The sequence below is a fragment of the Ambystoma mexicanum genome, chromosome 6p (assembly GCF_040938575.1).
Source record: "Ambystoma mexicanum isolate Mex_15411 chromosome 6p, UKY_AmexF1_1, whole genome shotgun sequence".
Classification (NCBI taxonomy): domain Eukaryota; kingdom Metazoa; phylum Chordata; class Amphibia; order Caudata; family Ambystomatidae; genus Ambystoma; species Ambystoma mexicanum.
The window spans coordinates 1050276551-1050289722 of record NC_090935.1 but is presented as its reverse complement, the minus strand read 5'-3'; the positions used below and the strand labels follow the sequence as shown (position 1 = coordinate 1050289722).

General features: G+C 44.3%; 1 protein-coding gene across 7 annotated transcripts in view; it reads right to left on the bottom strand.

Moving 5' to 3' along the window:
* The window catches only part of SEMA4D (semaphorin 4D), a 974222-nt gene that overhangs the window by 377015 nt on the left and 584035 nt on the right, over positions 1-13172 (bottom strand). For all 7 annotated transcript variants that reach the window (XR_011280337.1, XM_069625652.1, XM_069625653.1 and 4 more), the window contains 2 exons: positions 13031-13124; positions 2855-2968 (listed from right to left, as the gene is read on the bottom strand). Coding sequence is in view for 6 of the 7 variants with exons in the window: in XM_069625652.1 (XP_069481753.1) it covers positions 2855-2968; positions 13031-13124 (208 nt within the window). In the remaining variant the exon portion in view is untranslated. The remainder of the gene's footprint in view (positions 1-2854; positions 2969-13030; positions 13125-13172) is intronic.

The window sequence follows — 13172 nt, the reverse complement described above, 5'->3', positions numbered from 1 at the left end:
GCTGGCATGGTAACGGTGTCCTATGATAGTGAAAAGCTTTCCATTCCAGTACTGAAGCAGAAAGCTTTTCACTTTAATAGGACGCGGCTGCTACGCCAGCATGCAGCAGCCTTTCAAAGGCTTCCCCGAGCTGGTGGGGTGGAGGCGCCCTACTAAAGTGAGAGGCTCCCCCCACTCCTGTGCTGGTGTGGGGAGCTTTTCACTTAGGGTGCCAGCCATGCCCAAAAATAATAATCTGGGCTCCCTCTCCTAGGGGGGGTGGGGGGAGGGGGGAATGAGGGTCAGGGACGGCGTTAGGGCCTTTCAAATGAAAGGGGCCTCAAGCCTTACGGGAGCCCCCAGCAACTGCCCCCATATTGGCAGTCCGCAATCTTGTGACACAGCAACATTCTTTTCATTCATGGCTTTAAATGTGCGTTTTGCAGCATCCCTGCTACCAGCTGCATTTGTTGGAGCCCTTCAGGCGGTCTCCTCCCTCGGGGTATACACAGTGAGTAGTTTTGCAGAAAATGTTGGTGGGGACACAATATGTAAATGAAAGGAGCCCCTGCCAAATGAGTGGGACAAAATGATGTGCCACAAAAGTTTGGGGAGTGACACTCTTGTTCCCCACCCCTAATATGAAACCCATGGATATGCAGAAGAGGGCTGACCACATCCCCTTGCTGATAAAGAAGCATTAAGAGTGGATGTTTCGGTTTGCAGCTACCTGCTGGGTGACTGTCTTGTCATAATCGGTTTGTCTCATCTGTAATATATACACCCCACGGGTGCTTCAGACTCTTCTTCTGCCAGGGAGGGGCCCAAACATGTTGAAATGGCCTCCCATAAGCCGATAAACTTCTTCAGCCGGTCCTGAGTAGACCTTTGAAATGGGCCCCTGCTCACCATTAGCTGTCCAAGGTTAGTGGCCTATATCGTCAAAGCTTGCATTTTGTATGCAAAATGCATGTTTCAAATTTTAAATTGTGGGCATTCTTTCTAAGAATGCCCACAATTTTACATTTGAAAAATGCCGGTGATTCAGCAAGAAATCCTTTTTTATTGAGTAATGGAAGTTGGACTCATTGGTCGCAATACCTACTTTAGCAAGACATATATACCAATTTGGACATCATTTCGACAGCATATGAGGCTGTCTGTTCTGCATTTAGGCTGGGCTTCGGGACATAGCTGAGTTTTTCTGGGTCAGCCCTGGGTCTTGGGATAGACAAGCTTTCTGCGCTGGTGCTGGGAGATGTTCTTTTACATAGGGCGCAGCTGCCACGCCAGCACAAAGGGGCTCCCCTGAGCTGGCGAGGAGTTGGAGCCAGCCCACATTTTTATGGGAAATGGGGGGAGCAGATGGGGTGAGGGATGGCTGGATACCAGTTTTGAAAGATCATCAGCATAGGTTATATTGCTATTGCCTGTGCGGGCTTTTGCCCTCTGTCAATGTAGGTTTGCTGCTCCTGCCGTGCTAATGAAAGTTTAAATATAAATAGTCTGCTCTCCCAGGTGAGAAATTTGACAGAATATTGGTAGCACAACTTTCCCATCGGAACCCAGGGCTTATCACTCCGACAGCCAGGCAGGTCTGCCTTCTTCCTGCAACCTCCTCACAATGGGAGGTTAAGCCCGCCACCCTAAGTGAAAAGCTCCCATACTAACGCCGGACACGCCTTTGTGGGAGGGTATCACATTTTGTTTCGCCTGGGGCGCTGCCAAAGCAAAGGCCAGCACTGATAGAAAAAAATATGTAAAAGCAATGTATGTTTAGCACAGCCACCTATTCAAAATTAATTCCAATATGGACTTAACGTTTTTAGTTTGACGTTCTCTTTTCTGTGAGAAAGCATTTTTAATAAAGGTCTTGAGATTACAACTACGGAAGATATGGAAGAGAGTAATGAGTTTCTTTACAACATTTAGGGGATCATTACGAGGTTGGAGGTATGGGGGTAGCCATGGAGCCATGGCTACCCCCTTACCGCATTCCGGGTCCGTGTTCCCGGAATAGGGACTTACCGGGTCATTCTGACCTTGGAGGACCCGGTAAGTCCCCATTCCGGGAACCATTCCCCTTTCCCATTTGAGCCCCCATAGGGCTCCCATAGGGCTCAATGGGAATGGGGATGGAGATAATAACGTGCTCACCATTAGCGGGTCACTTCCTTAACGCCTGGTAAAACCAGGCGTTAAGGAAGTGACCCGCTAAGGGACCTCGTAGTAGGGCGGTAAGGGCCGGTAATCCCTTACTGCCCACCTCGTAATGACCCCCTTAAACCCGCTATAACGACTAGGATATGAGGGCAAGCTAAGGGGGCAATGTGTAAATCCCATAGCTATGGACACATTTACTAAGAATTTTATCTTATTTGTGTACTTTAATTCTTTGAGATTCATGTTTTTAGTTTTCAAACGACATGCCTGTTTTTGGAAGGGAAAAAATTGACTTGTTCAACACAATTTGTGCGCTTGTTGTAAGACTCTGGTTTATTTTTTTTTGAGGTACCTCAGCTTTTGCCTTTGTTGGGTCAACATCTGAATAAAACAAAAACAGTACACAGAAAACTATTGGGACCATTAGCAAGGGCCACTGTGGTGCAAAGCATGCGGGAACGGTAGTAGAATCTTGGAACTGCTAGGCAGGTCTTCAAATGTAATAATCACAATGGGGAACCCAAACAATTATACTTTCCTTTGATCACACAGCACCGCCTCCCCATAGTAAAGGGAGGAGGTTAGTTTCCGGTCTCCTGAATGACCACAGATTGAGGTTGATGATGTATGGACATCAAGTAAACTTGAAGGAAACCCCAACAACAATATGATGTTAAAGGGCATTAGCTCAACCAGACACAGGTCCACTTACCGTTCAGCCAAGGTACCGCATATTCTGTTCTTAGTTGACCATGCTGTGAATGTCTCAGAATGATCGGCTCACTTCCCAAAAAGGTATAAGATGTTCCAGAATAGAGTTCGCCATCTTCGATAAAGTAATAGGAAGTGTGAATTAGTACTGGTGTGCAAGAGGAAGCGGGATTCTAACTTCATGACAACATGACTAGTTCTTAGATATTGGTCTTACTAAGCTTTAAACATGTTCCTGTGCATAAAGTAGTCCGACTAGTGCGCTGTAGCCATACAATCACGTACAACTGTTGAACTGTGGCAATTCACTTCTTTTTTGGGGTATCCAAATACGAGTCACTAGGACACTTGAGCGTGGGAGACAATTAACGAATAAGGTGATCTGTCCTCGTTGCGTCTCGTGCAGGCGACCTTGTTCGGTGCATTTTCTAGTGGAGCCACTTTGACACTTGGTGCATACACAAAGAAATACCACATCCTTTACCGAAGACACTCGCAGCTTTTACAGACGGTGCTAATTTCTGTGGCTCAGCAACATAAAAACTTGAAACCTCCAATGAAAGACCATCACACAGTTGCGCCATCTACAAAGGAAATGGAACTTGAAAGCACTAAATCAGACATGCAACACATTCAGGCACTGCTGTAAACACAACATAAAGCTAGCATTCTTTACTGCAAAACTACCAGGCTGTGGATGGGCCAGGACATGGCAGCAAGGCTGGCCAATAATGGGTAATGGCAACATTTCACCCTCACTATAAGCGTCACTTTGCTGACTGCCACTCAAGGAAGAGGTACAGTGTAACAGTCTTTCCCATGGCAAACACCCACGCTGCACCGTACCTTCAGCAGAAAAAAAGTGAGCTGTACACCACTGAGGTAGCTGTGAGCAGGACATTAATTCTGTGGCTCCATGACAGCTCACGTATTTTCACACCTGTTACTCTGGTGATGATGTACAACCTTTCCTCACGAACATTACATGGAGCAAAGTCCTTTAAAAGCTCACAAATAAACATCAATCTCCATGAATAATTCAGAAACGAAAAGGAGATCTGTTAGTGGAACCATCACAACATTGGCTGTACGCAAGTGCACAAAGGACCCGGAGTGTCCACTCTGGGGCACTTGGCAAACGCTCAAAGCCATGCTATTCGTCCTGTATACTTTCCACTGGCAGTAGCTCTACACCATTAACAAGCGGAGGGTTGGTTGTCATGGGGTACCCCTCAGCTGTTGTGTGTCATACAAGAGCATGAACAGCTCATGCACTCGGATCCCAAAGCGTGAACAATACAGTATATGTACACGCTTTGTGCAATGATGTGAATCTCCCCTTAAAACACACAGTATTACCCATCTATAAAAAATGAAAATGACAGCCTTCATTTTTAAGCACACAAACTCGCCAAACACACAGGGTGGAGCACTTCAGCAACAAGGACATACATTTCAACGACAAGCAGGCACTCTGCCACAGTGATGAGTGAGCTTTCAATGTTAACATTGCAATCCACTTACCCGTAGTGTCTTTGCTGTTCCCCAAGCAGCGTGGGTGCTAGAAACCTTCCTGTACTGCGTTTTTAAAATGCGATTATTTAAAAAAATCATTTTGGGTACTGTGCTGTGAAAAGGATCAATTGGGTTTGGCAATTAGTGCCAATCCAAGTATGAAATGACGGAACCCCCCGCCCCCACCAAAAGAGCAAGTGTCTAAAAAAAAAGCTAATTCGATAAAGAAAGATCTCAACAAGGATTCGTAGCTATCACACCGAACCACTAGCTTTTTTGTATTTGCTGCAGGCATAGTGAGCATTTAAGTGCTGGGGCCCGTGTACAGCCATGTTTGTCAAGAAACCACAGGACAGCAGCACCCGAGCGAGCTACGTAAAATACCAAAACAATACGACCCACAGCGTTGCGTCTGGACAACCAAGCATGATAACAGGTCCCTGTCAGTTTTTGCACTATAAACAAGGAAACAGACAATTTCCAGCTAGCTCTTGCTACAAGTGACGTTGATGCAATTTATTTTGTTATTTGACTAGAGGACCGCAACCCAGGGCATCTGGTGACTGTTGGGGGCTGTTCCGGATCACCGGGCAGCCCCATGCTCGGGTCGGGTGGCACCCGACAGTATACACACTTAGGCGGCGCCCATGCCGCATACTCAGGGGTGGGGGTTCAGCCCACCCCGCTCCAGATCACCGGAGCTCCGCACACGTGGCCAGATCCACCTGGCCACCACGGCCTCGGCTCTGGGGGCACCCAGGCCGGGGTCGCATCCCCAACCCGCCTCACATGGCTGGGGGACCCACAGGGACGGCGTTGCCCGGCAGGGGCACCGTCCGGACGGCGTTGCCCGGCAGGGGCACCATCCTTAAGCTGGGCCCCGTCCGTGGGCCCAGCACCTACAGCGCAGCACCAGCATGGTGCAACAGGAACGACGCTGGAGCCAGAATGGGAGTGACTGCTGAGCAGGAAGCAGCTCAGTTCTTTTATTAGGTTGGTCACGTGGCTCAGCCACATGACCAATTACAACATCCTGGGAGCTACCATGCTCCCAGGAGGGGTCACCATACAACAGTGACTATGGGCCTTCGGTCCCAGAGGAACTGATGGTGTGAAATAGTGCATCTGTAACTAGAAAGGGAGATACCGCATAACATGTCTGTGTCACTGAATCTTGAATGCAGTTACTTGCAAACTAGAAGGTGTACCCGATATATTGTTCACATTGAATCTGCAGAAAGAACGCCAGTGCCTTCCAGTGAATTAGAAGATCAAATTCAACCTATTATGCACAGTTTGTAAATCTTATTGCAGCATAAGGATGATGCTACAGACCAGTCAGGAACTTTATCTTCGCCACTTCTTCTCACTTGGCCCCCCCAGCAACACTATGAACACAAACGCCACTGATGAAAATTTACTAGAGTACAGGGGACCCAGGCAGTGCAATGCACAGAAAGATCCCCTCCCCCAGCCCCCCCAGCCCCCCAAAGCACGAGTGTAGAACTCAAATAGCCAGTGCTCCAGGACAGACCTGATGATAAAGCTACTCGGGTGGCCTTTTTGACAGATGGAGAGCAAGACACAGGCATAGGGTTATTTGAAAGGGGATCACATATTACATGCAGTTGGATTCCAGCCGTCTATGATGGCAACTCACCAACCATTCTACAGGAATGCCGAGTGTCATTGGAAAAAAAAACTGGAAATCGCAGCTTGCCCAACTAGTGAAGGAAAAGTCCCAGCATCACTCCACAAAAATCCACTACTGCTGCATCTCACTTTTCCCCCCCTCAACTCCCTTCTTAGCTCTGATGGCCATATACCTTTTGTTTGCTACCTCTGCCTAGTGTCTCGCTCGCGCTTTCGCAGTCTGACACTTTCTATAATGGAGCTGCTCAAACACAATATCCTCTCCATTCTGCTTTGATCGCCACTATTCTGCTCATCACTACCTTGTCCACTGTCCGCTAGCTTGAGCGGGCTTAGAGAAGTTATTTGCAGTTTCATTTTCTCACTGACGCGTGGAGTGACGCGTGGCGTGCGACCACGTGCTTGAATCTCTGCTCCTCCTAATCCGGTCTCTGTCCCAAACCACCTGAAGTTTACATAGCCCTGCTGCTCTGATTTCCATCAGTGCAATGGTGCGTTTCCATAACCGACACAGTCTCCACTCTGCCTCTCAGGTCTGGTTCACACCATCTGCCATGTACTGGCAACTCTGATGCAGCAGCTCCTCACTGTGGCTTGGCTCCGCCACACGAATTATCGGCCTTCTCTACTAGTTTATTTCTTGGTCCCACTCACAGGGTGACAATCGACAAGAAAGACGAATTGCCCTTCTCGCATATTTGGAGCTCTCCTCGAGCCATTTTATCACATGGGGTTCTAGGAGGAACCAATATTGGCAGCCAAAGCCGGCTTTGCATCTACTTTAAAAAGGTACTTTACAATGCCCTAACACACGGAAGAGAAAAAGGTCCAGGGAGATCCTGCAGGTAATGAAGAAAGGCAATGGTGAGTTTTTATTTTTTATTTTTAAAGAAGGGAATTTCCTTCTAAAACTGGATGAAGAACCCATCACTACTTACATGCCCATTATTGTGCTTTACTTTATAGAATGCATTTTTAGATACATTTCTTCTAGCAACAAAACGGCCAAATCCCACGCCAGCAACTTTCAATTGACGAATGCGCTTTGTTAAGGAAACCTACCTTATAAAAGAAAAGGCGTCCGAGTGTGTAGAACTGTAAGGTATTAACTACTCGGTCAGGATTATTCTCTGAACCCATCACTATTTCAATTCAAAGGATGTTCGAGTTTTATGTTTAAAGTAAGTGTTCTCTCAATTCTCTCATCTGATCCATTGCTACAGTCAAACCGTCATTACATTTCCTTGATAACATTTACATACTGCCCTGACAGAGCGAAGGGCTCATTTGTGGTCTCTTCACCTAATGGCATAGCCAAACGAACGGTGCCCTATATGAAAGGCAAGAATGCCAGTTACCACATTAAAACAATCCCAGCCCACATTTCCCAACAGCTAATGCTGCCTGGCAGCACTCTTAGGAATGGCCATCCTGCGGAGATTCGCAGAGCAGCAGATTGCAGTCTGTTTATCCCCACCCAGAAAAATGACTGTTTAGACATTGGCACCAAAGCAAACATTTAAATAGGGACTCGGTTCGCAAACCTTCCCAGAACCTCTCCACCCTGCTCAGCTTTTATTTCTGCTTTATGGTGAATGTTAATCTACAGAAGATAATTATCGGGTGGGATGAACAAAGTTTCTCGCTTCAAATGATAATTCTACTCCTGCATCTTTCTTTGTTGCCACCTCAGACACAGACAGGGTTGTGCCACCATGGCTCCCTAGATTAAGATAATAAATGGCAGGAAGGTTAGACATTTTAGACTCTGACCAAAGCACTTACCTTACAAGTTTCAATGACATGGACTGACCAAGAAATGTTAGCCCAAGGTCTGTTATTTGACACAGGGGAGAGACCAAACCAGCTAGGGCATTTATAGCTATAACCAAGAAAGGCACAATGTTGAAAAGGCTAAATGCATAGGGCACTGTCTTCTTTAGAATTTGAAGGAGGCTCATGATAAAATTAAACAAGATCTAGAGAACAGTCCCAACATTCAGACACTGGCAATCACAACTGTGTGTTGATTGAAGATATAGAGACATTATTAACTTCTATGCATCCCATCTCCTGCCCAGAAAATGTGATCCCAACCAAACTAGTGCTGGACAATAAGGCAATATTTAGCCCTTTCCTGAGGCAACTGGTTAGCTCTTCCTTTGGCCACCACATTGTTCCAGACTCTATCAAAGTTGTGTCCATCACCCCATTGGTTAAGAAAGTGGGTCTCGATCCTAAAGATGCTAAGATTCTTAGGCCTTTTACTAATGCCAACTTCCTTCTCAAAGTCCTGGATAGGGAGGCTACTGAACAATTTCAGGGCTTCCTGGAAGCTGCATCTGTGCTGTATGATGAGCAGTCAGGTTTCAGAGCCCACCATAGCACAGAAACGGCACTATTAGACCTGCAGACTAACATGCTCAAGTACTTGGATAATGGGAAGTCTGTTATCCTCCTAGATTTAGCTGCGGCTTTTGATCTGCTAGATCATAATCGGCTGCTACATTCCTTAACAAATTTAGGGAATTGTGCACCACAATCCGCCAGTTGGTTTCAATCTTTTCTGACTGGTAGAAAATCAACCGTGCGTTGGGAGAATGCCTTTTCTGCATCGGCCCCCTATCCTTTGTGGTGTTCCACAGGAGGCTTGTATTTCACTTACCCTTTTCAATTTGTACATTAGGCCTCTTTGTAGCCTTTTTGAATATCAGGGGGTTTTCTTTACAAATTACGATCATGATTTCCAGTTGGTCCTTGAAATCAGCGGTAAGCACAAGGTTGACTCAATGAATCTTAACGCTATATTTGGGATCATTGAAACGTGGATGCCGGAGAATTGGCTCGGTCTTAACAGAGCTAAGACGGAACTATTGCTCTTTGAAGTGCCCAGGCCAGAGCAAAACTAGGGCCAGAGTATGTATCATTTGGCATGAAGTATTGCAATATCCCAATGATAGAGAAAGTCAAGACCCTGGGTGTCTTTCTGGATTCCTCACTTAGTATGGAAATCCAGACTAACTATGTATCCTGTAACTGCCAGTATCACCCGACACTGCAAAAGTATATAAAACTTTTCATTTCTAAAGCTAATTGCTCAGCAGTGCCTCGTGCCATAGTGCTATCACGCCTTGATTATTGCAATGCGTTACTGATTAAGGCAAGTAAAATAAATAAATAGCTACATCGTCTCTAGCCCCTCCAAAATGATGCTGTACGCATTGTTAAAGGTGCCCCACAACGCAAGAGCATTACAGGGGCCAGGCAATCATTGCAATGGTTACCGATACAAGATCGGATTCACTTTAAAATCGTTGTGCTGGCCCATAATGTCTGTATGGTAAGGCTCCAGTCTACCTCAAAACTGGCATCTCGCTACATGAGACCAAACGCATGAATTAAACTAAAACGGGATTGGTTAACTCGCACAAGGTCAGAAGGGCCAAGGAACTTGGTAGGGCCTTTCCTTGCTTAGCAGCACAATACTGGTACTCTATGCCAAGTACCCATCGCCTGGAAATGAATATGAATACTTTTCGGAAATCTTTAAAAACCCTGCTGTTCAGGTAGTTCCTGTTTTTAGGCTGTTTTCTGCTGAGTCCTGTCTTGTATGGTTGTATATTCGTGTTTGTGTGCGCCCTGATGCCAGCGGGTTACCAGCACGTTATAAATATAAAAATAAAATAAAAAATAAATACAGCTGCAGTCTACTACAAAATAAGCTAGATGCACTTCATAAAAACTTGTTAATTTAGGACACTGAGTCACAATGTGTCTATTGGTCTCAATATCAGTTACATAAACGACAAAAACAGGCTGGGCCTTTTGTTACCCACTCCAGGGGCCATTAACATCAAGTGTCTGGAAATTGTTCAGGTGGAGTAACCTTCTGTGCACCAGGGAAGGATGAATGACTAAAACTGCTAAATTCCTGGTAGCTCTTTAAACTAGCCAGATATTCCGGCAACTTCACCCAATCCCTCTCTTAAACCCTGGTTTTAAATTCTCGCCCTGTAACATTACCACCATAATCCCACTGGGAGGTCCAGCCAATTACCTTAATTCTAGCTGATCGCAGCGTGACATATGCAGTTCTAGCATACCCTAAAGGTCAATATCGGTCGGTAATTCATAGGGTCACTTCTGTCCCCCTTCTTCAATATCGTAACTACCACTGATTGCTTCCAGGAAGGGGGCGTAGGTCCCTGTGACTTATTAATGGTCATTGAAAAGGCATAACGTTGAAAAGGCTAAATGCATAGGAAACTGTCTTCTTTTGAATTTGAAAGGCATATTTGGATCAGATGTAATGCGAGGTATGCGCGTTACAAGAACAGTATCTAAGTTCAATCGATAGATTACACAGGCCTCTATGATGCGTCTTTGTAGATGCGTAATTGTCAACCTTGCTCCAGTGTAGAGTCCCTGTGATGGTATAAGATTGCGTAGTAGTATAACTACAACACCTACTTTCAGTTTTAGCTCGTGAGGAGGAATTCGTCCTACAGCGTTTTGCTCTTTGGAGACTAAAACGTTGAGCCGGTAATTAACTGTTCATTCACACTGGAACCGCTGTGCCCTGTGTAAAGAGAAGTGGGGGTGGAAAGAAGTAACTTGAAATTATCCCGAATGTTTGCGATAGTGGAAGGTGGGGGAGTCTTCGTAAAGCTGTGCTCATTCCGTTTTTCAAAATGATAGCTTGTTAAAATGACAGAGGTACACTTTGCCATTTTGGACAGCATATGGCAACCTAACACTGATAAATTACATCAGCTGAGTACAGAAACATATCTAAGCAATATATATATGGCTTCCAACGGGATTGCCTGGGGGAGAACTAATATTCTTCGCCATACTAACACCTCCAGTGTTTTTAACCAGACACCATGTTTTGCGTAGTAGACCTCCAAGCCAGAAGATAGCATGGTAGTTAGACACGGCTTATATGCTAAACAGACACCAGCTAGACTTTACCCTGCTGATTTACAAGCAAATCCTTTAATTACAAGCAGCAGGGACATGGATTTCGTTGTTATCTACAATTAGCCTAATTCTAAACTGGCTGTCCTAAATATATGTAGGAGGGAACTCTCTGTATAGATTCTACCCCCATATTAATCGTTAACCTACAATAATTATCTCTCCCAATTCTCATATATTTAGCTTTTTCTCCAATTAATGAGATCATTTTTCTTAGCAAACCCATTGTTTGGCCACACTTCTTCTCATACTGATGAGAGTATGATCAAACACAAGAACATCATCGGCATAAGCAAGCCAGTTTATCTGAGTTGCCCCTATTTTATGGGGGAACTCTTAGCCTCTACTAATTAATATGCCAATTCAACCATGTGGAGATTGAATAATGCAGAGCTATCACACACCCCTGTTTTACTCTGCTTTTCATTGCTATGTCCTTAGTTAACCGAACGTAGCTATTCAATTTCACTCTTGCCTTAGTATCTGTGTGAAGCTGGACCAGGAAATGTAATAGGTGAGCTGGGATACCACATGATTTAAGCTTGTTCCATGTTTACCTCCATTTACCATATCAAATGCTGCTCGAAGATCTATAGCATGAAGGGCGGTTTATTTACCATTCTAGCTTCCTCTATCAGGGAGTTTAGGGCCAAGATATTATGTACCGTAGAACAACCAGCCAGAAAACCTGTCAGAAATGGGCTGAGAATATCATTATCTTTAATCCAGCTAGTAGGCTGTCTAAGAATACAAGTACCAGAGATTTTACTGGAGTGCCAGTAACCTGTAGATACTTGGATTGTTCTGGTCACCTTTTTTTAAATATACTGTAACCGATATTGCTCTACTCTTCATCACTGGAATCACCCTAGATCTAGTTATTGACTTGAATAATATGTATATTTCCCCCTAAACTCTGAATTTCATTTGATAACAACCTTAGCAAGCCCATCAGGGCCGGAAGCTCTCAAAGTGTTCAGCCTATTAATACATTCCAGAATATCTTTTTGAAATACTCATGCCCCTATATGTCTGACACTTTTCCACTTTGTTGGCATCACTACCGCATTTGGAATTTAAGAAACACACCTAAGCATTTTCACTTATCGGATTAACTAAAACCTCTATACTTTCACCCTTGATGTCATTACATTTCTTCCAGAATGTCTTTATATGGGCAACCTTTACTAGCTAACATGTCCTGTTATTCCGCATTTAAGGTATGAAACTGAAATCACTTTTTCCAATGATTATATTGGTTCTTCAACTTCCTTTTTCAATGACGTCATTCTTCAAGATTAATCCACGTTATATTAATTCTTATTTGCAGCCTCAACTGTCAGAGTTCTGTATTTTAAGATCAAAGGTCCCCTGCCACAATCTTAGAGGAGCAATCATACGATTCATTCCAAATGGTAGAAATCTGTCTGTGACATGTTTAATCTGCTCTACTACTTTATTTAGGGAGCTCATTGTGATGTCCTCAAGAAATTCCTTACATGGGAATGTAGCGTTTACCTAATTATTGCTTTTATATTTCCATCTGTCCAGCCAACTCTTAGTGGTGCCCCCAATCTCTAAGTCTCCAACCTCTTGTGGACTTTCTGGTCTATATCCTAGTGTGAATTGTAGGGTCAGCGGGAATAATAATGACAATAGAAATGACACAAGTTAGGTTCTGGTTACTCTGTGAAAGAAAGCACTAGGCAACTTCTCGAAAAGTCAGTACTCTTTGGCCATTAGTTTTTCTTAGAAAATATAACTCCTGTATTCCCAGCAAGTTCATCAATTTTTATATGTGAAAAAAGGGGATAATGATGCACAGGGTGAATACAAACTTGTACTAAGATCTGTGAATGTCCATTTTCTTTAACACTAAATACAGCAGCATTCTCTGGTCCCAAGACCCAGCTATTTTTCCAAATGACAACATCCAAAGCCAAAAGATAACACTGTTGACAATCTAATATCCACTTAAAAGGTAACAGAATCTAGTAACAATGCTACTGTAGAATGTCTTTACACTTACCGACCATGACTGAGGTGTAACTATGCGCTGGATCAAAGGGACAGCGTCCTTTACCATCTTCACTCTTACCCACCATTTGAAAAGGAGAAACGCTCTATTGTTCAAAATTTTAAAAAACACAAACAAAAATAAAAATCACAAT